Genomic DNA, 26,591 nt, shown 5'->3' with positions numbered 1-26,591 from the left:
CTTCTATGATAACAATGCCTTCTTCTGGAATACCTCCTTAAGGGCCTCCTGAGGCTGTTTGGCAGCTGTTTTTAAAATATAAGTGAAAAGAGCATACTCTAAAATAATAATAAAAAAGTATAGTACAGTAAATCATAAGTCAGTGGCAGTCATTTTTATCATGATCAAGTATTATATACTGTACATAATTTTATATGCTGTACTTTTGTTGTTGTTTTTTTTGGAGACAGAGCCTCGCTCTGTTGCCCACGCTGGAGTGCCGTGGCGCGATCTCGGCTCACCACAACCTCTGCCTCCCAGGTTCGAGCAATTCTCCTGCCTCAGCCTCCCAAGTAGCTGAGACTACAGGCATGCACCACCATGCTGGGCCAATTTTTGTATTTTTGGTAGAGACGGGGTTTCACTATGTTGGCCAGGCTGGTCCTGACCTCATGAGCCGCCTGCCTTGGCCTCCCAAAGTGCTGGGATTACAGTCGTGAGCCACCACACCCAGCCTATGCTGTACTTTTATATGCCTGGCAGCACAGTAAGTGTGTTTACACCAGCCTCTGAACACTTGAGTAGTGCATTGCACTGTGGTGTTATGACATCACTATGACATCACTAGGCAGTAGAAATTTTTCAGCTCCTTCATAGTCTTATGGGATCACCAACATATAAGTGGTCTGTGGCTGAAGGAAACATTGTTATGTGGCTCATGACTATTATTAAACTATTTTCAATTCTGGTTGCCTACTTTGAGCAGGAATAGCCCTAGGATTCATTTTTATATTGAGAGGAAGTACTGTTATTAATTATCTCATTTTACTCTGGTAGAGCAATTTCTAAATCTGAGTTTTAAGAGTACCTACACATATCCTGTCTAATCTTTCCTTAAGAATATATTTTTTTTTTGAAAGAGAGAGTCTCGCTCTGTCGCCCAGCCTGGAGTGCAGTGGTGCGATCTCAGCTCACTGCAAGCTCCGCCTCCCAGGTTCTTGCCATTCTCCTGCCTCAGCCTCCTGAGTAGCTGGGACTACAGGCACCTGCCACTACGCCCGGCTAATTTTTTGCATTTTTAGTAGAGATGGGGTTTCACCATGTTAGCCAGGATGGTCTCAATCTCCTGACCTTGTGATCTGCCCGCCTCGGCCTCCCAAAGTGCTAGGATTACAGGTGCGAGCCACCACGCCTGGCTGAATAATTTTTTTAATGAAGGATTTTATTTTTGTTAAAATAATCTATTTCCTAATTTGTTGAATATTCACCTTAAAGAAGTTATGTTATTAGTCAATTTGAGGATTATGTGAAATATGATTAAAAATACAATGCATATTGAAAATGGCTGCTGCTGGGTGATAGGTACCTGAAAGGGGGTTATACTATCTTTTATTCATGTGTATGTATGAAATTTGTTAGGTCCACTTTGTGCAGAGCTGAGTTCAATTCCTGGATATCCGTGTTAACTTTCTGTCTTGCTGATCTGTCTAATGTTGACAGTGGGGTGTTAAAATCTCCCATTACTATTGTGTGGGAGTTTAAGTCCCTTTGTAGGTCACTCAGGACTTGCTTTATGAATCTGGGTGCTCCTGTGTTGGGTGCATATATATTTAGGATAGTAAGCTCTTCTTGTTGAATTGGTCTAATAGACATCTACAGAACTCTCCACCCCAAATCAACAGAATATACATTTTTTTCAGCACCACACCACACCTATTCCAAAATTGACCACATAGTTGGAAGTAAAGCTCTCCTCAGCAAATGTAAAAGAACAGAAATTATAACAAACTGTCTCTCAGACCACAGTGCAATCAAACTAGAACTCAGGACTAAGAAACTCACTCCAAACTGCTCAACTACGTGGAAACTGAACAACCTGCTCCTGAATGACTACTGGGTACATAATGAAATGAAGGCAGAAATAAAGATGTTCTTTGAAACCAATGAGAACAAAGACACAACATACCAGAATCTCTGGGACATATTCAAAGCAGTGTGTAGAGGGAAATTTATAGCACTAAATGCCCACATGAGAAAGCAGGAAAGGTCCAAAATTGACACCCTAACATCACAATTAAAAGAACTAGAAAAGCAAGAGCAAACACATTCAAAAGCTAGTAGAAGGCTAGAAATAACTAAAATCAGAGTAGAACTGAAGGAAATAGAGACACAAAAAACCCTTCAAAAAATTAATCCAAGAGATGGTTTTTTGAAAAGATCAACAAAATTGATAGACCGCTAGCAAGACTAATAAAGAAGAAAAGAGAGAAGAATCAAATAGATGCAATTAAAAAATGAAAAAGGGGATATCACCACCGATCCCACAGAAATACAATCCACCGTCAGAGAATACTACAAACACCTCTGTGCAAATAAACTAGAAAATCTAGAAGAAATGGATAAATTCCTCGACAAATACACCCTCCCAAGACTAAACCAGGAAGAAGTTGAATCTCTGAATAGACCAATAACAGGCTCTGAAATTGTGGCAATAATCAATAGCTTACCAACCAAAACAAGTCCAGGACCTGATGGATTCACAGCCAAATTCTACCAGAGGTACAAGGAGGAACTGGTACCATTCCTTCTGAAACTATTACAATTGATAGAAAAAGAGGGAATCCTCCTTAACACATTTTATGAGGCCAGCATCGTCCTGATACCAAAGCCTGGCAGAGACATAAGCAAAAAAGAGAATTTCAGACCAATATCCTTGATGAACATTGATGCAAAAATCCTCAATAAAATACTGGCAAACCGAATCCAGCAGCACATCAAAAAGCTTATACACTATGATCAAGTGGGCTTCATCCCTGGGATGCAAGGCTGGTTCAACATACGCAAATCAATAAATGTAATCCAGCATATAAACAGAACCAAAGACAAAAACCACATGGTTATCTCAATAGATAATCATGAAAAGGCCAAGAAAAGGCCTTTGACAAAATTCAACAACGCTTCATGCTAAAAACTCTCAATAAATTAGGTATTGATGGGACGTATCTCAAAATACTAAGAGCTATCTATGACAAACCCACAGCCAATATCATACTGAATGGGCAAAAACTGGAAGCATTCCCTTTGAAAACTGGCACAAGACAGGGATGCCCTCTCTCACCACTCCTATTCAACATAGTGCTGGAAGTTCTGGCCAGGGCAATCAGGCAGGAGAAGGAAATAAAGGGTATTCAATTAGGAAAAGAGGAAGTCAAATTGTCCCTGTTTGCAGATGACATGATTGTATATCTAGAAAACCCCATCGTCTCAGCCCAAAATCTCCTTAAGCTGATTAGCAACTTCAGCAAAGCCTCAGGATACAAAATCGATGTACAAAAATCACAAGCATTCTTGTACACCAATCACAGAAAAACAGAGAGCCAAATCATGAGTGAACTCCCATTCACAATTGCTTCAAAGAGAATAAAATACCTAGGAATCCAACTTACAAGAGGTGTGAAGGACCTCTTCAAGGAGAACTACAAACCACTGCTCAATGAAATAAAAGAGGATACAAACAAATGGAAGAACATTCCATGCTCATGGGTTGGAAGAATCAATATCGTGAAAATGGCCATACTGCCCAAGGTAATTTATAGATTCAATGCCATCCCCATCAAGCTACCAATGACTTTCTTCACAGAATTGGAAAAAACTACTTTAAAGTTCATATGGAACCAAAAAAGAGCCCGCATCGCCAAGTCAATCCTAAGCCAAAAGAACAAAGCTGGAGGCATCACGCTACCTGACTTCAAACTATACTACAAGGCTACAGTAACCAAAACAGCATGGTACTGGTACCACAACAGAGTCATAGATCAATGGAACAGAACAGAGCCCTCAGAAATAATGCCACATATCTACAACTATCTGATCTTCGACAAACCTGACAAAAACAAGTAATGGGAAAAGGATTCCCTATTTAATAAATGGTGCTGGGAAAACTGGCTAGCCATATGGAGAAAGCTGAAACTGGATCCCTTCCTTACAGCTTATACAAAAATTAATTCAAGATGGATTAAAGACTTACATGTTAGACCTAAAACCATAAAAACCCTAGAAGAAAGCCTAGGCAATACTATTCAGGACATAGGCATGGGCAAGGACTTCATGTCTAAAACACCAAAAGCAATGGCAACAAAAGCCAAAATTGACAAATGGGATCTAATTAAACTAAAGAGCTTCTGCAAAGCAAAAGAAACTACCATCAGAGTGAACAGGCAACCTACAGAATGGGAGAAAATTTTTGCAACCTACTCATCTGACAAAGGGCCAATATCCAGAATCTACAATGAACTCAAACAAATTTACAAGAAAAAAACAAACAACCCCATCAAAAAGTGGGCAAAGGACATGAACAGACACTTCTCGAAAGAAGACATTTATGCAGCCAAAAAACACATGCAAAAATGCTCATCATCACTGGCCATGAGAGAAATGCAAATCAAAACCACAATGAGATACCATCTCACACCAGTTAGAATGGCCATCATTAAAAAGTCAGGAAACAACAGGTGCTGGAGAGGATGTGGAGAAATAGGAACATTTTTACACTGTTGGTGGGACTGTAAACTAGTTCAACCATTGTGGAAGTCAGTGTGGCGATTCCTCAGGGATCTAGAACTAGAAATACCATTTGATCCAGCCATCCCATTACTGGGTATATACCCAAAGGACTATAAATCATGCTGCTATAAAGACACATGCACACATATGTTTATTGCAGCACTATTCACAATAGCAAAGACTTGGAACCAACCCAAATGTCCAACAACGGTAGACTGGATTAAGAAAATGTGGCACATATACACCATGGAATACTATGCAGCCATAAAAAATGATGAGTTCATGTCCTTTTTATGAACATGGATGAAACTGGAAATCATCATTCTCAGTAAACTATCGCAAGGACAAAAAACCAAACACTGCATGTTCTCACTCATAGGTGGGAATTGAACAATGAGAACATGAGAACAATGGACATAGGAAGGGGAACATCACACTCCGGTGACTGTTGTGGGTTGGGGGGAGGGGGGAGGGATAGCATTAGGAGATATACCTAATGTTAAATGATGAGTTAATGGGTGCAGCAAACCAACATGGCACATGGATACATATGTAACAAACCTGCACATTGTGCACATGTACCCTAAAACCTAAAGTATAATAATAAACTAAAATAAAATAAAGAAATTTGTTAAAATATATGACATTAAATGAGGATGACGGTGTTTTGGAGGGTGCTGGAAGTGTTCTAAAATGAGATTGTGATATTTGTTCCAAAGTTGATAAATTTACTAACAGCCATTGAATTGTAACAAAATGAGGAATTTTATGTTATGTTAATTATACTTTTATAAAGCTGTTAAAAAACAAAATACACTATATTCCTAGGCAAAAATTAACTTTCAAAGACACAATAGTGATATTCAATGGGGTTTAAAACTTACAATTACATTGGCATTTTTTTTCCTTAGAAATATATTGTAACATAATTTTATCTAAAATATGTAATTTTCTATAGTTGGAAAATAATTACATATTTTATTGATAACAATTTTTCTGATTTTTCTTTATTTTACAGAATAAACAGAACATTAAAGATGCTTATATAACCCTGCTTAACCAGTTGGAAAGATTTAAGCTTTCAGCATTAGCACCTCTTTTTGGAAGTTTAAAATGGAATAATATTATGGAAGAGGTAACAAAACATTTTAAAAAGCTTTGTATTTGAACTAAGTTTTTAGTTATAGAAAAGTTGCAAAAATCATACAGAGTTCTCATATACTTCTCATCCAGCTTCTCCTAATGTTAACATCTTAAATAACCACGGGACATTTATGAAAACCAGGAAATTAACATTGTGTCAATCCTATTAACTAAACTTTCGACCTTATTCCAATTCCACTGACTTTTCCACTGACATGTTTTTGCAATTTCAGGATCCTGTCCAGGATACCAGATCCATTCAGTTGTCAGTCACACTTTTGAGTTCCCTCCAGTCTGTCACAGTTTCTCAGTCTTTTCTTGTCTTTCATGACCTTGACATTTTTGAAGACGACAAATCAGTAATGAGGTTATACATCTTTGGCCAGAATGTCACTGAATTAATCTTGGGTCCTCAGTGCACCTTAGTATGTGTGAGCATTGGTGAAGTTGGTGCCTGACAGTTTTCTCTACTGTGAAGTTACTATCTTCCCTTTGTAGTTAATAAATCTTGAAGACATGCTTTGTGACTATGCAGATCCTGTTTCTTCTCAAACTTTAGTTGATTCACTTTAATGCCCACAGTGGATCTTGTCTGCAACAATGATTATTGATGTTTTTGCCTAATGGTGATTTTTTATTTCACTCTTTCCTTGGAATTCCACTGTAAGGGACAGCTGTCCTAGTGCTGCCATTTATTTGTTTATTTATGTCAGTATGGATAAATATATTTATTTTATATTGCTGGTTAAAATCCAACATTATAATTATTTTGGAGCTCAAAATGTTCCAGGTTTGAACATTAGAAGCCCCTTTAGGTTGGCGCCTGTGTTCTTTTACAAGCCCTCATCTTTCTGTACTTTCTAACTTTCTGAAATCACAAGATAGTCCAGTCTCATCTTGTGTTTTCCCTGCCCCACCCCTGAAATTAACTACTTCGCCAAGGAAGAAGGCATTTAGAAGTTCAGATCTGAAAACTTTGTTGGTGAACTGCTACTGGGGTGTCATTGCTACTAGGGCTTTTCGGCAAATGGAACTAGGATTCAAATCCATAATGGTTTATTTTACCCCTCCCCTTTCTTTATTTTTAATTTCTCTCTTCAATCATGAGAAATCCAGTTTTCGTTATCTACAATATATTCACTTATTTGTTCAATTCTAATACACACAAAGTTATTTTATTTTATTTATTTTGATTTTTATAGATTCAGGGAATACATGTGCAGGTTTGTTACATGAATATATTGCATAATGTTGAAGTTTGGTTTTCTAGTGTATCCATCACCCAATGCTGTACTCAGCAGGTAACTCTTCAACCATCACTCCCCTCTGACTTACCCCGTTTTGGAGCCCCCGTGTCTATTATTTCCCTCTGTATAGTAATTTTGTAATTGCTAACCATACCTGTGAGAAAAAGTCAATGAGATTATAAGATATATGTGCAGTTCTTTTTTAGCTGTAGCCATGGAATATGTTAATATACTGTTTCCAAAGTTATTCAGGTTAGTGACTTTCTCACCCACCTCCTTTGGTGTGGTTGTGTTATCCTTTATTACGTAATGCAGTTAGATTCATTGGTTAGTGTTTGTATTTCATCTTGGGTCCCTCCTACCTATTTCCTGGTTGTTTTTAATTGTGTTCATTTTGAAAGGTATGTGAAAGGTATAGGAAACATTACCACTACACACACACACACACACACACACACACACACACATTCTGGTGTTAAACACATAGATCGTAGCTTCTATTTTTTTTTTTTTTTTTTGAGACAGTCTCGATTCGTCCCCCAGGCTGGAGTGCAGTGGCATGATCTCGACTCATTGCAACATCCACCTCCCAGGTTCAAGCAATTCTCCTGCCTCAGCCTCCCAAGTAACTGGAACTACAGGTGCCCACCACCATGCCCGGCTAATTTTTGTATTTTTAGTAGAGATAGGGTTTCACCTTGTTGGCTAGGCTGGTCTTGAACTACTGATCTTGTGATCCACCCACCTCGGCCTCCCAAAGTGTTGGGATTACAGGCGTGAGCCACCATGCCCTGCCATAGCTTCTATTTTCTTGAGTGTTTTTATCATAAATGCATGAATGTTTATTAAAAGTATGGATATAATTATATGATTTTTCCTCCTCAGTTTTATTAGTATTGTGTAGGGTATTAATGGTTTTCCCAGTACTGAAGCAACTCTGTATTACTGGAATAAATCCAACTTAGTCAGGGTGTTATTACTTCTTAATATGGTGTTAGATTCTGTTTACTAATATTTTGTTTAGAATTTTTGCATCAGTATGCATGAATGATATGTCTGTAATTTTATTTCTTTGAATTGCCTTTATCTGGTTAGATGTCAGTGTGATATTTTCTTCATAAAAAAGATTAGAATGTCTTCTCTTCTTTTTCAATATTCTGAAATAATGTATAGATCATTGGGATTATCTAGTCTTTGAAGATTTGACAGAAATCCCTGTGAAGCCATATGGTCCTGGTGCTTTTTTGTGAGATATTTTCTTAGTTTTCTGTATTTCTTCCATGGCAATTGACTTCTTTGGGCTTGTTAACTCTAATGGGGTCAAATTTAATAATTTATTCTTCTGTGAAAATTATCTATTTCACTTAAGTTTTCAAGTCAATTTGCATGGAACTTTGTGAAGTAGGCTTTTGTGATTTAATTTATCTTCTGTTTCAATAATTACTTTGCCGTTTAATTTTTGTTTTGTATATTTGTGAGTTCTCTTGTTTTTTTCATGATCAAGTTAGCTAGTGGTTTGTCTGTTTTTAAGTTATTTAAAACCAAGAATTTTGATGTATTAATGAGATCTATTGATTTTTTTTTATTTATTTTGTGCTTTCATCTTTTACTTTTTTTGTTTGTCGGTTGTTTCTTTTTAGATTTTTTGGGGGGGTTGCGAACTTACTTAAAAACTTCATTTATTTTTATTGTTAAACATACTTAGTGAAATAAACTTTCCTCTGAATCACTGCCTTAAATATATCCCATAGATTATGCTGTAAATTGTTTTTGTCATTTAAAAAAATAAATTCTTTAATTTCAGTTTGTATTCCTTTCACCCAAGATTGACTGAATAGAAATGTTTTTAAGTTCCAGATTAAAGCCCGTTTGTGATTTTTTTTTTTTTTTTTTTTTTTTTTTTTTTTTTTGAGACAGAGTCTCACTCTGTCGCCAGACCAGAGTGCAGTGGCACGATCTCGGTTCACTGCAACCTCCGCCTCCCAGGTTCAAGCAATTCTCCTGCCTCAGCCTCCCAAGTAGCTGGCACTACAGGCTCGTGCCACCACACCCAGCTAATTTTTGTATTTTTAGTAGAGATGGGGTGTCACCAAGATGGCCAGGATGGTCTCGATCTCTTGACCTCGTGATCTGTCCTCCCAAAGTGCTGGGATTACAGGCATGAGCCACCGCGCCTGGCTACGTTTGTGATTTTTTAAATTTCTTTTTTTTCCCACTACCTTTATTGTATTATGAAGATGTTAACATATAATTAATTTTTATGGATGTGCTGGGGACATTTAAGACAAATGAAGATTCCCTATCACCACAATGTAGTTTGAGTCATAAGGTCTACTCTGTTGATTATGGTGGTTTAAGTCTTTTATCCCTTACTTTTTGTCCAGCTCTCTCCTTTGTGTATTAAAATTTGTTATTATAGGTGAGTTTCTCTATAGAGTTTCTTTTATCTTTTGTCATTTTTGTTTCACAAAGTTGGTTGCCATGCTATATGTTGGATAATTTTTCATAAGGATTATCTTTTCATTATAGATAATGGCTTTTAGAATAAAAGACTGCTTTTCTTTTTCACATGTAATGCTTTTGAGTTTGAATTCTACTTAGCCCAATGTAAAGATACTAACCTCTGCTCTCTTTTAGTTTCCATTTACCTGATAGAATTATGTCCATTCCTTTATTTTTAGTCTTTCTGAATCACTTTGTTTAGTTGTGTGTCTTGTATATGGAATATGGTCCAAGTTCAAATTATTTTTTCTTTCATAGGTAAGTCTCACATTTACTGTTATGATTGATATGTTTGGTCTTGATTCTATAATATGTTATAGGCCTTGTATTCTGGTGTGTTGTTTCTTTAATTATGAGATGTGTATTCTTTGTTATTTTATTTAAATAATTTTAAACTTTGGGCTGTTTTACATGTTTTGTTATGGTAATTACCTTTGTGCCGCATCATTTTTATAAAAAGAATAATCTCAATCCTCTGTTTCCTTATTTTACCTTTCACTATCTGGTTTCTGAGGTTTTAATTTTTCTCAGTATCCTCTAGCACTCATTTATTGTGTATAGTGGGTTTTCTTGTATTATTATTTTTAAAATATTAATTTTATTATTATTAAATTATCATTATTACTATTTTTTTTTAATTGAGACAGTCTTGCTCTCTTGCCCAAGCTAGAGTGCAGTGACACGATCTCAGCAACCTCCCTGCCTCCCTGATTCAAGTGAGTCTTCCACCTCAGCCTTCGTAGTAGCTGGAACTACAGGCCTGTGGCACCACACCTGGCTAATTTTTGTATTTTTATTAGAAATGAGTTTTTATTATTCACTTATTTGTTCAATTCTAATACACACAGAAAGTTATTTTATTTTATTTATTTTGATTTTTATAGATTCAGGGAATACATGTGCAGGTTTGTTACATGAATATAGTGCATACTGGTCTCGAACTCCTGGCCCCAGCTGGTCTCGAACTCCTGGCCCCAGCCTCCCAAAGTGCTGGGATTATAGGCATGAACCACCGTGCCTGGCACAATTTTGTTGTTGATAAGATGTGCGATGATATAAATATTTTTTTGCCTTTCATTTCCACTTTTATTTTTCTGACCTTTTTTGGTTTTTATTTTATGTCATTTAGTTGTGTTCTTACCTTTCTTCGTTAAATTTTATTGAGATTATTCTCCTTTGGGCATCTTGTAACTTATTCTTTATTTCTGGATAGCTTTGCATTTTTCTATGATTATTTTGCTGAATTAATTATTTATTGTCTCTTTCTTTCTTTCTTTCTTTCTTTCTTTCTTTCTTTCTTTCTTTCTTTCTTTCTTAACTCTGTTTTTGGTTTAGCAGTTGCTGAATAAAGATCATTTTTTGGCTGGGCACGGTGGCTCATGCCTGTAATCCCAGCACTTTGGGAGGCCGAGGTAGGTGGATCACAAGATCAAGAGATCGAGACCATTCTCACCATCATGGTGCAACCCCATCTCTACTAAAAATACAAGAATTAGCCGGGCGTGGTGGTGCACGCCTGTAGTCCCAGCTACTTGGGAGGCTGAGGCAGGAGAATCGCTTGAACCTGGAGATGGAGGTTGCAGTGAGCTGAGATCGCTGAACCCAGGAGGTGGAGGTTCCGGTGGGCCCAGATCACGCCACTGTACTGCAGCCTGGTGACAGAGTGAGACTCCGTCTCAAAAAAAAAAAAGATCATTTTTTGTATGATTGAATGCTTGTTTGAGTATATCCATATTTAGAATGTAGACTCGGAGATTTCTTCTGCTTTATAATTGCTGATATTATTATTACTTTTGGAGGTAATGATGAGATTTTTCACACAATTTGTGTGAATTTTTTTCCTGCTATTTTTTTTTTGCAATAGCACTCTATGTACTTTCCTTTCATTTTAATGATATTGAGGTTTGTTACAAGATACTTTAATTCAGTTTAATCCAATCCAATTAATTTAATTTAATATAATTCAATTTAATGTTGTCTTTTTCTGCTAGCTTGTCAGAGTCCAGGAATGTTAGTGGGGTTTTTGTTAGTTTGTTCATTTATTTGTTTTGGTAGTGGGTGAATGGTTTTGGGTCTTCAGATTATCTGCTTTTCTTCTGACTTGCAGAGCCCTCAAATTCTTCTTTGTCTTCTTTTACCCTTTTGCCACTTAATTGCCAAAGGATACTTCTTCCTTTTTTAAAGCTTCCTTTTCTTTCCCAAAGCTGTTTTCAGAAAATTGTCCCCTTAGGTAGTTCGTATCTTTTAAATAGTTTCTATTCTTTTTAAAAATTTTAAATTAAAAAAATTATCTTTGACACATCGTAACTATATATTTATGAAGTACGATGTTTTGTTTTGATATATGTATACAATGTGACATGTTACATGGAGCTAATTAACATATCCATCACCTTACTTACCTATCATTTTTTATTGTGAGACATTTGAAATTTATGCATTTATTTTGAAATATATGACATTATTATTGGTTGTAGTCATCCTGCTGTATAATAGATCTCAAAACCCATTCCTCTTTTTTATCTGAAAGTTTGTACCCTTGGATCAGCAAGTCTCCATTTCTCCCCTCACCCTCTGAAGAGAAGAGTTTCTCTTCTCTATTTCTATGAGTTCAACTTCCTTAGATTCTGCATATAAGTGAGATCATTTGATATTTGTCTGTTTGTCTTGGCTTATTTCACCTAGCATAATATCCTCCAGATTCATTCATGTTGTTGAAAATGACAGGATATCCCCCCGTTTTAAATACTCAGTAGTATTCCATTGTGTATATATACCTCATTTTCACTGTCCGTTCATCTGTTGATAAACACTTAGGTTGATCCACGTCTTGATTATTGTGAACAATGTGTCAAAGAACATGGGAGTGCAGATATCCCTTCAACATACTGTTAAAAGAAAAACTTCAGCCGAATTAAATTTAAAGGAGTTTAATTGAGCAATGAACGATTCACATATCAGGCAGCCTCCAGAATCACAGCAGATTCAGAGAGATTCCAGGGGTGCCTCATGGTCTGAGCAAGCTTATAGACAAAAAATGTAAAGTGACGTACAGGAATCGAAAGTGAGGTACACAATAGCTGGATTGGTTACAACTCTGCATTTGCCTTATTTGAACACAGTTTGAATGCTCAGCAATGTATGCGTGGTTGAAGTAAGGATGCTGGGATTGGCCAAGACAGTGACTGTTACAGGAACATACTCCTAAACTAGGTTTTCAATCTTGTCTACCTATTAAGTTACGTTGCAATTCATCCACAAGGATTCAAATATAGAAGTACAAAGTCCTTCTCAAGCCATATTTAGTTTGCTTTAACCATATTAATTTCAGTTCCTTTGGATACATACCCAGACATGGGATTACTGGGTCATATGGTAGTTCTAATTTTAGTTTTTTGAGGAAGCTTCATACCATTTTCCATAATGGCTGTACTGATTTACATTCCTACCAACAAGGTGTTAGAGTTCTCTTTTCTCTGCTTCCTCTCTGACACCTGTTATCTTTCATCTTTTTGATAAAAGCCCTTCTGACAGATGTGAGGTGATACCTCATTGTGGTTTTAATTTGCATTTGCCTAATAATTGGTATAATTAGTAACACTGAGCATATCTTTTTTTGTTGTTGTTTTTTTTTTTTTTTGACGGAGTCTCGCTCTGTTGCCCAGGCTGGAAGTGCAGTGGTGCAATCTTGGCTCACTGCAAGCTCTGCCTCCCGGGTTCACGCCATTCTCCTGCCTCAGCCTCTCCGAGTAGCTGGGACTACAGGCACCCGCCACCACGCCCAGCTAATTTTTTTTTTTTTTTTGTATTTTTAGTAGAGACGGGTTTTCACCGTGGTCTCGATCTCCTGACCTCGTGATCCGCCCGCCTCGGCCTCCCAAAGTGCTGGGATTACAAGCGTGAGCCACTGTGCCTGGCCTACACTGAGCATATCTTTCATGTACCTGTTGGCCGTTGGGTTTTTTGTTTGTTTGTGTGTTTGTAATAATGTCTGTCCAGGTCCTTTGTCTATTTTTAAATTGGATTGTTTGTTTTCTTACTATTGAGTTTGAGTTGTTTCTATACTTTAGATCTTAACTCTTTATTAAATATATGGTTTGGCCGGGCGCAGTGGCTCATACCTGTAATCCCAGCACTTTGGGAGGCCTAGGTGGGTGGATCATTTGAGGTGAGGAGTTTGAGACCAGCCTGGCCAACATGGTGAAACCTTGTCTCTACTAAAAATACAAAAATTAGCCAGGCAGCAGTGGCACGTGCCTGTAATCCTAGCTACTTGGGAGGCTGAGGCAGGAGGATCACTTGAGCCTGGGAGGCAGAGATTGCAGTGAGCTGAGATTGGGCCACTGCACTCCAGTCTGGGTGACAGAGTGAGACCTTGTCTGTAAATCAATCAATCAATCAATCAATCAATGTATAGTTTGCAAAATCGGTGGACTGACTGTGTTTCATTTCCTTTGCAGAAGATGTTTACTTCGATGCCATCCCATTTGGCTATTTTTGCTTTTGTTGCCTGTGCTTTTGTGGCCGTATCCAATATACATTGCCCAGACCAATGTTGTAGAGCTTTCCTCCTATGTTTTCATCTAGTAGTTTTACAGTTTCAAGTCTTACATTTACGTCTTTAATCCATTTTGAGTTGCTTTTTGTATATGGTATGAGGATCTAATTTCATTGTTTCTCTTGTTAGACAGTGAGCTCTTTTATTCTATGTATACAGGTTTCCTTTCATCTCAGAAAAATTTTATCATTTCATTTTTTTAACTTTAAGTTCAGGGATACATGTATAGGATTTTTATGGAGGTAAACTTGTGTCATGGGGGTTTGTTGTACAGATTATTTTGTCACACATGTATTAAGCCTAGTAGTACCCACTAGTAAGATCACTTACAAATAAAAATATTTTTCTAAATAGCATGACATGTTACAATTTTTTTCTTTGACAGGCACATGAAACTGTATCTCTGCTTACGCAAGTCTGGCCAGAAGGATCTGACATTCGGCGTGTCTTTTGTGTTACTTCATGCTCATTGTCTTTGAGAATGTACCATCGCTTTTTAGGAAACAGAGAGCCCTCCTCTGGTCAGGCAACTAAGATCCAACAGGTGTGGTTGTTATAACTTTACTGAGAAGTACTGTTTCTCTCCACTTTTGAAATTTTGTTGATTTGTATCTTTCATTTCCTCTGTTTGGTACTTAATGTTTTTCTCTTATTTATATAAACTTCAAAAAATAAAACTGAAATTTATGTCTATCAGGAAACCCTTATTGTGCCATTAAATTATTTAATGTTTTACTATGTGGATGTTTCACTTAGTGTATATTTAGTCTAAATCACCCAAAGGAAGACGAAACAAGACAGGATATTAGCCCTTGGTGGAGGCCTAATATGCTACTCTCTTTTGGGCTTTTTGTATGCATTGTGCCATTAAATCCTCACAACAGCATTGTGAGAAAGGCATAGTATTCCCATTTCACCTATGAGAACACTGAAGTTCAAATAGTCCAGGTAACATTTTTCAAACCAAAGGTACTAAATAGCAATGTGGACTGAGCTCAGGTCCATCTTGTGCAAGGTCCACAATACCAAACTGTCTTTTGAAAGAGCATTCCTACTGTAGCGTCTTGGCATCATCCTAGCTGGAGAGATACTAAAGTTTTTAACCTTCTTTATGGCCAATAGGGTCCATTAAGAATCTGTTGGCCAGTCTGGATTCTTTCCCCCAATATACAGTTGTCTCTATGTATATGTGCTTATGGGTGTGCATGCTTACACACACACACACACACTCAGATGCATGTGTATACATACTATTCTGTATACAGTCTACCTACTGGGGGATTCTTGGCTAAAGATTTCCATTAAAGAGAAATGAAGTTTCTGAACATTTCAGAAATGTTCAGGGCTCATTATCTTTTACTTAGTATCCTTATAATTGTTTTTCCAGTTATCAGATTGAATGTATTTTTAGTGAAACATTTCTTCGTAACTAGACATAGTATTTTAAATCATTCTCACAAAAATGATACTAAGTCAAATCTGCCTCTCTGGAATTTCTAATGATTAGACTCTATTTGTATTTGGCCTTCTGGAGGTGCCCTGATGAAATCTTACACTTGCTTTGTTGATAGCCCTGCAAATGTTTGAACATAGCTATGACATTCTTCTCTGATGATATCAGATGTGTCCACTTCTTTACCTGTGTTCGCACAGGGCAGGTTTTTCAGATATATTACCGTCCTGGTGTCCTCGCCCTGGTAATTTTCAACATTATTTAAAAATATGATGCCTTGGATGGAAGAGAGCATTTAATGTGTGGCTCTATCAGCGTAGAGTCCTAGGAAATTACGACTTCATTAGTTGCTTGATCAGCTCATGTAGAGTTTAGCTTAACTAAAAATCCTGAAAAATGTTTTATTTTAACTGTGATTAAGCCGGCAGCTTCCCATTCCAGTTACCTCACATCTGTATAAATGCAGTAGAGTTTATGTTATAAAGAAGTCTTAAAAAATGTAGAATGAAAAATGTAATAATTCAGTTGGGCACAGTGTCTCACACCAGTAATCCTAGCACTTTGGGAGGCCGAGGCAGGTGGGTTACCTGAGGTCAGGAGTTCGAGACTAGCCTGGCCATGGTGAAACCGCGCCTCTACTAAAAATACAAAAATTAGCCAGGCATGGTGGCAGGTACCTATAATCCCAGCTACTCGGGAGGCTGAGGCAGGAGAATCGCTTGAACCTGGGGTTGGAGGTTGCCGTGAACTGAGATTGGGCCACTTCACTCCAGCCTGGGTGAAAGAGCAAAACTCTGTCTCAAAAAAAAAAAAAAAAAAAAAAAAAAAGAAAGGAATAATTCATGATTCCTGAACAGCAAAGGTAGCTGCCAGCTTTTGTGGTCCTACATGCTTATTATGCAATGTCACACCCTGCTGTTCTCTGGCTTATACCTTCTTTATTTTATTCAGGTGAACAGTAATTGCTTAACCCTGCAGGAGATGGAAGATTTGTGTAAACTGCATTGTCTCACTGTGGTTTTTCTACTCCATCTGCCTCTTTCTCAAAGAGCTTGTGCTAGAGTCATCACTTCTCATTGGGCTGAGGACATGAAGCCTTTATTACAAATGGTAAATGTACTCTTAATTAGTTTACTATTTTTGTGTTTCGAATGTTTGATAGAAACTACAATAACTTTCAAAATTCTCTTATGTGGGACTACTATTAGCCCCTTGGGGGCTATAAAAGTTTAATGGGCTACATCAATCACTTTCCAATTTCAGCATCTATGTTTAGGAGAACTAACAAATAGCATGATATATATCTAACCTAAGGAAAAAGCCTCTTTATTTTTCCTTTGTTAAATCTCTGCCAAGGTCAGGTTTTTGTGTTATCACTATAGTTGATGGTTGGTGATCACTGTGGTCTGCTCTTAAGAGGAACTGAAGAAATCAGTTTCGTAGTTTATTACTTTCAACTGTTATAGAGAATATTTAGAGACAATTTGGATACTTTAGAGAAATAGAAGCAAAAACAGAAGAAAAACTTCCCCGGAGGCCTACCATTTTAATCAATATGGATAACTGTTAACATTTTGGTTTATTCTTTTTATTTTAAATGCATAGATTTTTCTGATGTTTTATTGTTTCTTATATTGGAACTCTATATATACATATATTTTTTCATGTCTTTCTATTTTCTTTCACAATATTAGTATCATTTTTAATGGCTACTAGTTATCTTTTAGTACCATGGTTTACTTACCCATTTCTCTATTATGGAATATTAAGAAGACTTTGATGGTTGTATTATAGATGTTGTTATCCTCTTTGTGTATAAGCCTTTTCCTTTCATTTGGGATTATTTTGGCTTGAGAGCCAGAAATGGGATTAAAGGATCAATTGGCATGAACTTTTTTTAAGGATCATGATACATATAGTGAAAATATTCAAGGAATGTATTTTATGACCAATTAACTAGGAAGCCAGTCCACAAACATTTAGTACATTGTGCTAATCACTGGGATAGAGTGAGAAAAATAAAAACATATTTACCCTTCCCACTCCAACCCCTTCATAGACCTACATTTTCCAGAGAAGACAGATATTAAATTTTAAAAGTAACTATGAAGATGGAATCATAGAATGCTTTATAACCTGATAATAAAAAGATCCAATGTAGTCTGAAAACGATGGTTTTTCTTAAGAAATGAAGAGAGGCCAGCCACGGTGGCTCACACCTGTAATCCCAGCACTTTGGGAGGCAGAGGCAGGTGGATCACGAGGTCAGGAGATTGAGACTATCCTAGCTAACACGGTGAAACCTCGTCTCTACTAAAAATATACAAAAAAAAAAAAAAAAAGTAGCCAGGTGTGTTGGCGGGCACCTGTAGTCCCAGCTACTCGGGAGGCTGAGGCAGGAGAATGGCATGAACCCGGGAGGCGGAGCTTGCAGTGAGCTGAGATTGCGCCACTGCACTCCAGCCTGGGTGACAGAGCAAGACTCGGTCTCAAAAAAAAAAAAAAAAAAAGAAAGAAAGAAATGAAGAGAAATGAAGTGACCCAAGTCCTGGAGGAAGAGAAGGAGTTAGCAGGATGGAGAGAGGATGAAACTGGATTCTAGGGCATGAAGCAGCATGTGTGATTATCCTGAGGATGGCATAACCAAGGAACTGAGATACATCTATCATAGCAGGGGTAGGAAAAATATGGGAAAGTGATGAAGCTGAAGAGGCGGGTAAGAGACAAGTCACATAGGATTCTGTAGGCCCTGTTAAGAGAATGGAGATGTAACTTGATAGAAGCACAATGAGGATCCACTGGATGGTTTCAAATGGATGCGTGGCACTTGCATTTGCAGAAACTTTCCCTGGCGTGCAATGCAGAGAGTGCATTGTAGAGGCAAAACAGGGGGGATTTGGGGAAATTAGGTGGCTATTACCTCAGTCATGTAAGTGTTGATGGTGTCAGGGACCAGCAAGAGGTAAGTAGGGATGAATAACAGTGGGCAATTTTAAAAGTTATTTAAGGTGAATAATGACAAGTTTAGTGATTAAGTGTGGGGAACGAGGGAAAGGAAGGAGTCAAATAATTCCTAGACCCCTGGCTTGAGCATTTGTGGGGATGCTGCCATTGTATGAAGGGTATGTTAGTGGGGAAGGATCATGAGTTTCTTTTTTGGAAATATCAAGTCAAGTTTAAAGTGCCAGTACAATGTCCACATGGAGATATCTAGTAAACAATTTAAAATAATGGTTTGGACTTAGAAGGGTGGAATGGGCTGGAGATAGAAGTTTAGGAATCGTTACCCTATGGATGTTAATTGATGCTATGCTAAGAGATGAAGCTATTTTGGAAGAGAGATATGGTAAGAGAGCTGAGGACAGGGAGTTCAAATATTCCAATATTAAACATTTAATATGGGTTGAGACAGTGGCAAAAGACACTGAGAAGGAACTACTTAGATAAATGGGAATAAAATCAAGAAGAATGGGTTGTCCTGAAGGTCAGAGGAACTGGGCAGTTCAAAAGGTGGATGTGGTTAATAGTATGAGCTGCTATAGAGGATTGTAATAGGCTGAGGACTGAAAATACATTGGTTTTAATGAAACGGAGCTCACTGTTGATCATAATTAAGAGACTAAGGTCTAGGTTGTACTTTTAGCTAATGGAAAATAATAGTCTTTAATTAGATGTAACAACGATCCTCTTATGTCCTCATTTTGCAAAGGAAAAACTTGGACTCAGCTGTGTGGTCCATGAGCACAGCTAATGAATGGTCAAGCTGAGATCTGACTTCACTCTGTCCAGCTTCCAAATATTTGCCCTATGGAGTAACAGCTGATCAGCCCATAGTCAGCCATCCTTCCTGCCTTTCCCATACTCCATGCCTGATTTTTGGTAACACTGTAGCTTGAAGTGTAATTTCAGGTAGCCCCTAATATTTTCACAATAAAAGAAATTTTTGACATTTTTTGAGGCCTCTCAAGAAAGCAACTAAGCAAATCATAGAAGGGATCGTTCCATGAGGTTTACTCTGAATCTTGAAGCACGGAGACCAACCAGGTAGGTGGATGGGAATCTTAAGAGTTTGAAGGATTCAGCATCTTCTAGGTCCCTGAACACTCAAACACATTTTTTAAAATGCTCCTTTGACCTGAAAGTTAAATCTGAACATATGAAAATCTAAATAAAGAATAGAAGCACATTTCAAAGCAGAAATATTTCTGTAGCTTTGGGATTCTATCTGTGGGTAACAGTGTGAGAAAAATACTATTTTGAGAGTCAAATGCAGATTTCCTTGATTCAGGATAAAGAACTATACGGAATGCATTTTGGGATTAGTTTTTATTTTATTTTATGCTTTAATTCCTTAAGGTATAAAGCATTCACCATTACCCAGCCTGCATGGGCTTACATTAACAAGAATTGGAACGACCCTGCCCACTGCCTTTCAGTTCAGAAGCATATGAACCCTATAGTTTATTGCTAATAGGAATATTACCAATAACTTGGTTTTATTTTCAATTTTCAGAAAAAATGGTGTGAATATTTCATCTTAAGAAATATACATACTTTTGAATTTTGGAATCTGAATTTAATTCACCTTGCTGACTTAAGTGATGAGCTTTTGTTGAAGAATATTGCTTTTTACTATGAAAATGAAAATGTAGAAGGTACCATCTCAGTATATTATAACTATTATACTTCCATCCACAGATAAACTTTATAAGGAATTTAAAACTACAAAATAATTTTTCTGTACTTCCAACATGCAGCAATTATTTTCATCTTTGTTCACATATGTATGTAATATTTTAGTTGCAATCAGAGGGAATGCTGTATTTTAAAATATGTTTTTCACTTAATATTGCATTAAAAGTATTTCAGGAGAACATATATGTTTGTGTGTCCAGCATTTTCAGTTAATTTCAAAAGTTGAACTTTTCATTTAAATGCATGCCTAATATTTCTTCATAAAATTTAATTAATTATTTCAGTACTATTGAGATATTTAGGAAATTTAATTTTTCTCCAAAAGATAAGGCTAAGTTACATATTTTTATATGTAATTTGTTTTTCTTTCTTTAAAATCTTTTCTTAGGGTAAGATTTCTGATATTTCCTAATAGTAAAACCAAACCAAACAAAACAAAAACATATTTGGACAGAACTCTAACTGATTGAACATCATTGAAGCTTTGACCTGTGATGTGGTTCCTTCATGTTGTAATCATTGTAATGAATTAGCTGCATATAAACTTAACAATCCTTTACCAATTTTCTCATCTCTCCAAAACTTAAGTTTTTATTCTGTTTTGTTGGTTGTAAAGTTATGTGTGGCATAACATTTTTATTACCTTAAAGAGTAGTTAAATGTTCACAATGCATTTTGTGGGTTAATATACTTACAAATTTAATACTTAGTTCTTAAAAAGAAAAACAAGATAAACTTTATAATCTGTATCTTGTAGTCAACACTAGTGACCATTTTCAGTTATGTCCAGTGTGGAACTCACTAAAAATTTCACTCTGGAATGTATTTCAGAATTCCATCAATTTACTCAAAATGTGACTAATGATTCTTTGTGTGGGAGTGGATGGCTTCTAGTATTTAGTGTTTTTAATTGTTACGCAGGCCTACATTTGAGTTTGGGAGATACCATTATGAAAGATTATGAATATCTCTGGAATACCGTATCAAAGTTGGTCCGAGACTTTGAGGTTGGACAGCCATTTCCTCTGAGAACAACAAAATTTTGTTTTCTTGAAAAGAAACCATCACCAATCAAAGGTAATAAATTTCTAAGTTAATCTGAAATGAAAGCATTATTCCTCTGAAAATGTTTAGGAAACACCACTAATTCAGTGCTGCAAGTATAAATAATTTTCTGGCACTTGAATTTTAATAATAAAAATAAATTACCTTTATTCTTATATCCTCGGAGTGGTATGCTGTGACTGTAATTATGAAGATTTACATTTTGCTTATAATTAATATCGTTTCAATTAAAAAACACAGCCAGATATATATGACTTCCATTTCCAGCAATATGGCACTTACAGGTCCACAGAAAAATCTTGTGTAAAGCACTTGAGATGCTGAATAAGAGACACCAAACATCTTTTTATATCATTATAGCTAAGCTCAAAACATCCTGGGGCTGAAAAATTTAGGGAAGGCCACATGGGCTCTCCACCTCTTTTAGGCAGCAAGTTGCAGGGGCTTAAATAAGAAAGGAGCCCGACAAACACAGGCACAGGGAGCACCAGGAGGATCCCAGGCAGAGCAGTGATGGTTTACCTGGAATCATGAACCAGACATTCAATAGAAGAAAAAGTCATTCATTTGTCTATTATCATAATATACATGATATGTAATATCTATCTATCTATCTATCTATCTATCTATCTATCTATCTATCATCTATCTCGTGTGTGTGTGTGTGTGTGTGTGTGTGTGTATGTGGAAAATCAAGGGGGACCTGAGAATACTGTAATCACATCAAATAATTTCATTACCGTCTGTATTTTTCCCTACTTCTTTTTTATTTCATTTTCATGAAAGTCTTTGTATATGTGTTTGTATATGTATATAGATATATAATCTCTGAGGCTTCCATTGTCAAACTCTTTGTCTTATAATAAGGAATAATAAAACGAATTCACATTTGAAAATAAAAGGCATAGGTATTTTTCTTTATCTTCCTTCCTTCCTTCCTCCCTCCCTCCCTCCCTGTGTGCTTGCTTGCTTTCTCTTTTCTTTTCTTTCTCTCTCTTTCTTTCTTTCTTTCTTTCTTTCTTTCTTTCTTTCTTTCTTTCTCTTTCTTTCTTTCCTTCTTTTTCTTTCTTTTTTGTTTCCTTCCTTCCTTCCTCCCTCCCTCCTTCCTTCCCTCCCTCCCTCCTTTCTTTCTCTCTCTCTTTCATTCTTTCCTTTCCCTCTCTCCCTCGCCTCCCTCCTTCCTTCCTTCCTTCCTTCCTTCCTTCCTTCCTTCCTTCCTTCCTTCCTTCCTTCCTTCCTTCTTCCCATCTACCTACCTATCTGATTTATCCATCTATCATCTGTCTACTTACCCATCCATCCATCCACCCATCCATGCATCCATCCATCCACCCATCCATGCATCCATTCACCCACCCATCCCCCATGCATATCCACCCACCCATCCCCCATGCATATCCACACATATGCCAAAATGCTGTCTAATTCTTTATACTCTACTGTGTTCCAAAGTGTTTTGCTGTGGGAAATAGCTTTATGAGAAGGGCTGAACTTGATACATGTAAATAAGATTAATGTAAAATATTTTTAATATGAAGTTTTAGAAAATAATATGTAATATTCCTGTCTGAAAGTTTTACATTTTTTTTTTGTTTACAGACAGCTCCAATGAAATGGTGCCCAATTTGGGTTTTATTCCAATGTCATCTTTTGTGATTGATAAATTTGCTGGAGATATTTTGAAAGATTTGCCTTTTCTAAAGAGGTATAAGGCCAAAAACTGTGCCTCAATAAATACTTGTATGGAATACATGAGTTACTCAACAAGGATTATTTGAAATGCAGATGATTAGAGTACATTACATGTAGTATGAATTTAAAATCAAAATTTTATTCTGTTTTGTTGGTTGTAAAGTTATGTGTGGCATAACATTTTTATTACCTTAAAGAGTAGTTAAATGTTCATGATGCCTTTTGTGGGTTAATATACTTACAAATTTAATACTTAGTTCTTAAAAAGAAAAATAAGATAAACTTTAAATGAAAATGAATGAATTAAAAATGAATTTTTTTTTTTTTTTTTTGAGACAGAGCTTGCTCTGTCGCCCAGGCTGGAGTGCAGTGGCGCAATCTCGGCTCACTGCAAGCTCCACCTCCCGGGTTCATGCCATTCTCCTGCCTCAGCCTCTCCGAGTAGCTGGGACTACAGGCACCCGCCACCACGCCCGGCTAATTTTTTTTCTTTTGTATTTTTAGTAGAGACGGGGTTTCATCGTGGTCTCAATCTCCTGACCTCGTGATCCGCCCGCCTCGGGGCCCCTCCCAAAGTGCTGGGATTACAAGCGTGAGCCACTGCGCCCGGCCTAAAAATGAATTTAAAATCAAAATTTTCAATGCCTTTTGGCCATTACTATGTAAAAATCTGTATAGTTTTTAATCTTAGAATAAATCATTACAGCTGCATATTTTAAATTAATGAATTAATGAATGCCTATTAGTTGATATTGATGGGACTGTTAGAGACATGGAGTAGATTTGATTTATTAAACCTCTAATAAACTGCTCTTTGGAGTCTACCACCCACATCGTATTGCAGGAAGAAGAAGGGGAACTATGATTTTCAAAAACATTATAAAATAAAATGTGTGCTGTGTTATATTTGGAAGTGTGCAATTTAAAATATGCCTTTTTTTGTCTCACAGTGATGATCCTATTGTTACTTCACTGGTTAAACAAAAGGAATTTGATGAACTTGTGCACTGGCATTCTCATAAACCCCTGAGTGATGATTATGACAGGTCCAGGTGTCAGTTTGATGGTGAGCTCTGTGACTAGTGAAATAAATTTAAATCTACTTTACTCTCTGCCTTTCATTTTATAGTGGAAAATTATCATATCATGAGACACAAATTAAATTTTTTTGAATGAAAATAGTCTACAAGATATTTAGATGTGCATTGGGAAAGATGGTAATAAAAAATTCTCTTTTTCTTTATTGACAGTCGTACGTATGTAGATATGTATGTGTTTTAGGAGGAAGTGCTAGAAGTTGTTTCAAGGAAAGATGGTTTGTAGTTTAAGCAATATATGTATGCCTTGGAGTCAAATATATTGGGACCATAGTCTTTCAAGCAATTTTAACTGTTTCATAATACCCAATTGGCTGCATGTAACAAGCACCAGCATGCTATCTGCCTTCATGCTCAGGGTGGTTGAAACTACAAAAGGAGGCCCATGAAACCACTAACAGTGGATCAACAGAGACTGAATTTGGGATCTTGTCTTCATCTCAACTTTCTGTATCCCTATGCTTACCCCCAGCCCCCTTAGAGTCGACAAAACTTACTCTGAGAATAACCTAGGAGTAGGCATAGCAAGTATGCTCCTGTGAAGTACTTATTAGCCTGGGTATGTAAATAATGACCAAGGTGTCGGGGGATACTTTAGATGAACCATTAACATGCTTCAGAGTGGTTTGGTGTGATGTGTATAGTTACAGACATAGAAAAATTAATCAGCTTAGTTATTTCATTACTGTGAGTATTACAGTTTTTATGGAGATAAGGGAGTAAGGCATATCTTGACTTTGGGGGCGCCTTATTTTATTAGATTTTACCATTTTAGCTGCCATGCTCTGGGCTCTGGCTCTGTGGCTATGGTCCGGAGTAGGGATTTTTTCTGCCCAGTGATACAGGAAGTCAGAATATCTTAGATGGTTGTCTTCTTCACTCTGCCTCTACCTTCTTCTTAAACTAATTCACAGGGCACAGGACATAGGTAATGCCTGGAATCCATCATTTTTTTGTTGCACCCTGATACCTAATTTAGGAGGTAGACCATGAAAGTGTGTTTTGTCACTTCCATCTTTTAAATAAGAAAAGGAATTATTATCCATAGATAACTTGATTTTACATTCTCTCTTTAAGACAGATAATAAGATTAAATTACTTTTCCACTAATTTAACTACTGGATGTGGGATAATATGAAGAACTGATGAGAATGCTATTGAAAAACTACAATAAAGTCACATTTTAAGTCTTTTCTTTTTCAGAAAAATCTAGGGACCCTCGTGTTCTTAGATCTGTGCAAAAGTATCATGTTTTCCAACGGTTTTATGGGAATTCATTAGAAACAGTCTCTTCGAAAATCATCGTGACTCAAACTATTAAGTCAAAGAAGGATTTTAGTGGGCCCAAGAGCAAAAAGGCACACGTATGTTCTATAAATTCTATCAAATTAAAAAAATTTTCTTTTTCTTTTCTCAAGTTGATATGTGTTATCCCTTTGGTGTTTTCTTTTTATATAATGCCTTTTCTTGATATATATATATATATATATATATATATATATATATATATATATATGCATGTATTTTTATATATGATTACTTATTCTTTTACCTCTTGCTGAAAAAGCCTAACCTGCATGAAAAAGTTGTAATGGTATTCTATACATAATAACATATGTATCTATTTGAAGAATAATTAAGTGACTAAAGTTTTGAGTTTAGAAATTTTAAACTAACATTAAAAATATAGTTGTTCATTAATGACAGGAAAATCTTTTTCATATAGGTAGTAAAAATAGATATGAAATGTTTATCTACTTTTTTTTCGAAATTATAAAGAGTGTTTACACTTTCCCAAAGTATTTAAATGATTGATTAATCCAGCACATTTTGTGAGTGGAAGGTTAGAACTCTGCATTTCCTCTTTCTGGGTGGGTTGTACTCCTGCAACCTTACCTTTTTCCTCCTTGGGATGTCGTTTTTCTACTCCTTTCCTGGGAGACATAACTGGGGATGGAATACAAGGAGTAAATAAGGAAAGTTCCAATCCATTTCTGGAATAATAATACTAATAGTTTATGATCTAAAATTATCAGTTGATAATTCCTGAAACATTAATGTCTAAGTACAGATATTTTTATTTTAAAACTGAATTTTCTGATTATTTGACTTTTGAGGCAGGTCATAAAGGTTTCCATCTTAAACAAATGGAAAACTCATCAGGCTTTAGTATCTTTCTGTGGGCCTCAAAGTTGGGGATTTGGGAATGGCATTTATTTTCACAAAAAGTTTCTCTCAAGATGAAAGGTTTTAATATATTAGAGAAAGTACCAACTTAACAAAACCAATCACAAATAAAGGTATTTGTCACATATCCACCTTAACAAATTGAAATAAACATGGTGAAGTTATCAGGAATGGAACATATAAAGACCTCAAAAAATATTTTTATTCTCACTTCTGAATAATTACTTTTGTGAAAATTTTGGCAAGATCAGGAAAATGTGCATCTCTTTGTCAAGCCTTCAGTGGACATTTCAGAACTCTGAGACACAGATAGTTCATCAGTTCAAGGACTTATCAAAAAAGCTCTTGTATTTTCTACTCAAGATAACTTCAAAAAATAATCACAAATTACTCTAAAAGGTTCTCACATG

The 26,591-nt window shown here is 36.4% G+C and overlaps 1 protein-coding gene across 1 annotated transcript in view; it reads left to right on the top strand.

Moving 5' to 3' along the window:
• Positions 1 to 26,591, top strand: part of DDX60 (DExD/H-box helicase 60) — a 101,325-nt gene that overhangs the window by 14,879 nt on the left and 59,855 nt on the right. Inside the window, exons 6-13 of the mRNA XM_030816307.1 lie at positions 5,561 to 5,677; positions 14,378 to 14,536; positions 16,397 to 16,555; positions 19,959 to 20,100; positions 21,062 to 21,217; positions 22,805 to 22,910; positions 23,848 to 23,963; positions 25,198 to 25,358. Coding sequence (XP_030672167.1) covers positions 5,561 to 5,677; positions 14,378 to 14,536; positions 16,397 to 16,555; positions 19,959 to 20,100; positions 21,062 to 21,217; positions 22,805 to 22,910; positions 23,848 to 23,963; positions 25,198 to 25,358 — 1,116 coding nt within the window. The remainder of the gene's footprint in view (positions 1 to 5,560; positions 5,678 to 14,377; positions 14,537 to 16,396; positions 16,556 to 19,958; positions 20,101 to 21,061; positions 21,218 to 22,804; positions 22,911 to 23,847; positions 23,964 to 25,197; positions 25,359 to 26,591) is intronic.

The sequence above is a fragment of the Nomascus leucogenys genome, chromosome 7b (genome assembly GCF_006542625.1).
Source record: "Nomascus leucogenys isolate Asia chromosome 7b, Asia_NLE_v1, whole genome shotgun sequence".
In the NCBI taxonomy this organism is placed as follows: Eukaryota; Metazoa; Chordata; class Mammalia; order Primates; family Hylobatidae; genus Nomascus; species Nomascus leucogenys.
This window is presented reverse-complemented; position numbering and strand designations above follow the sequence as displayed.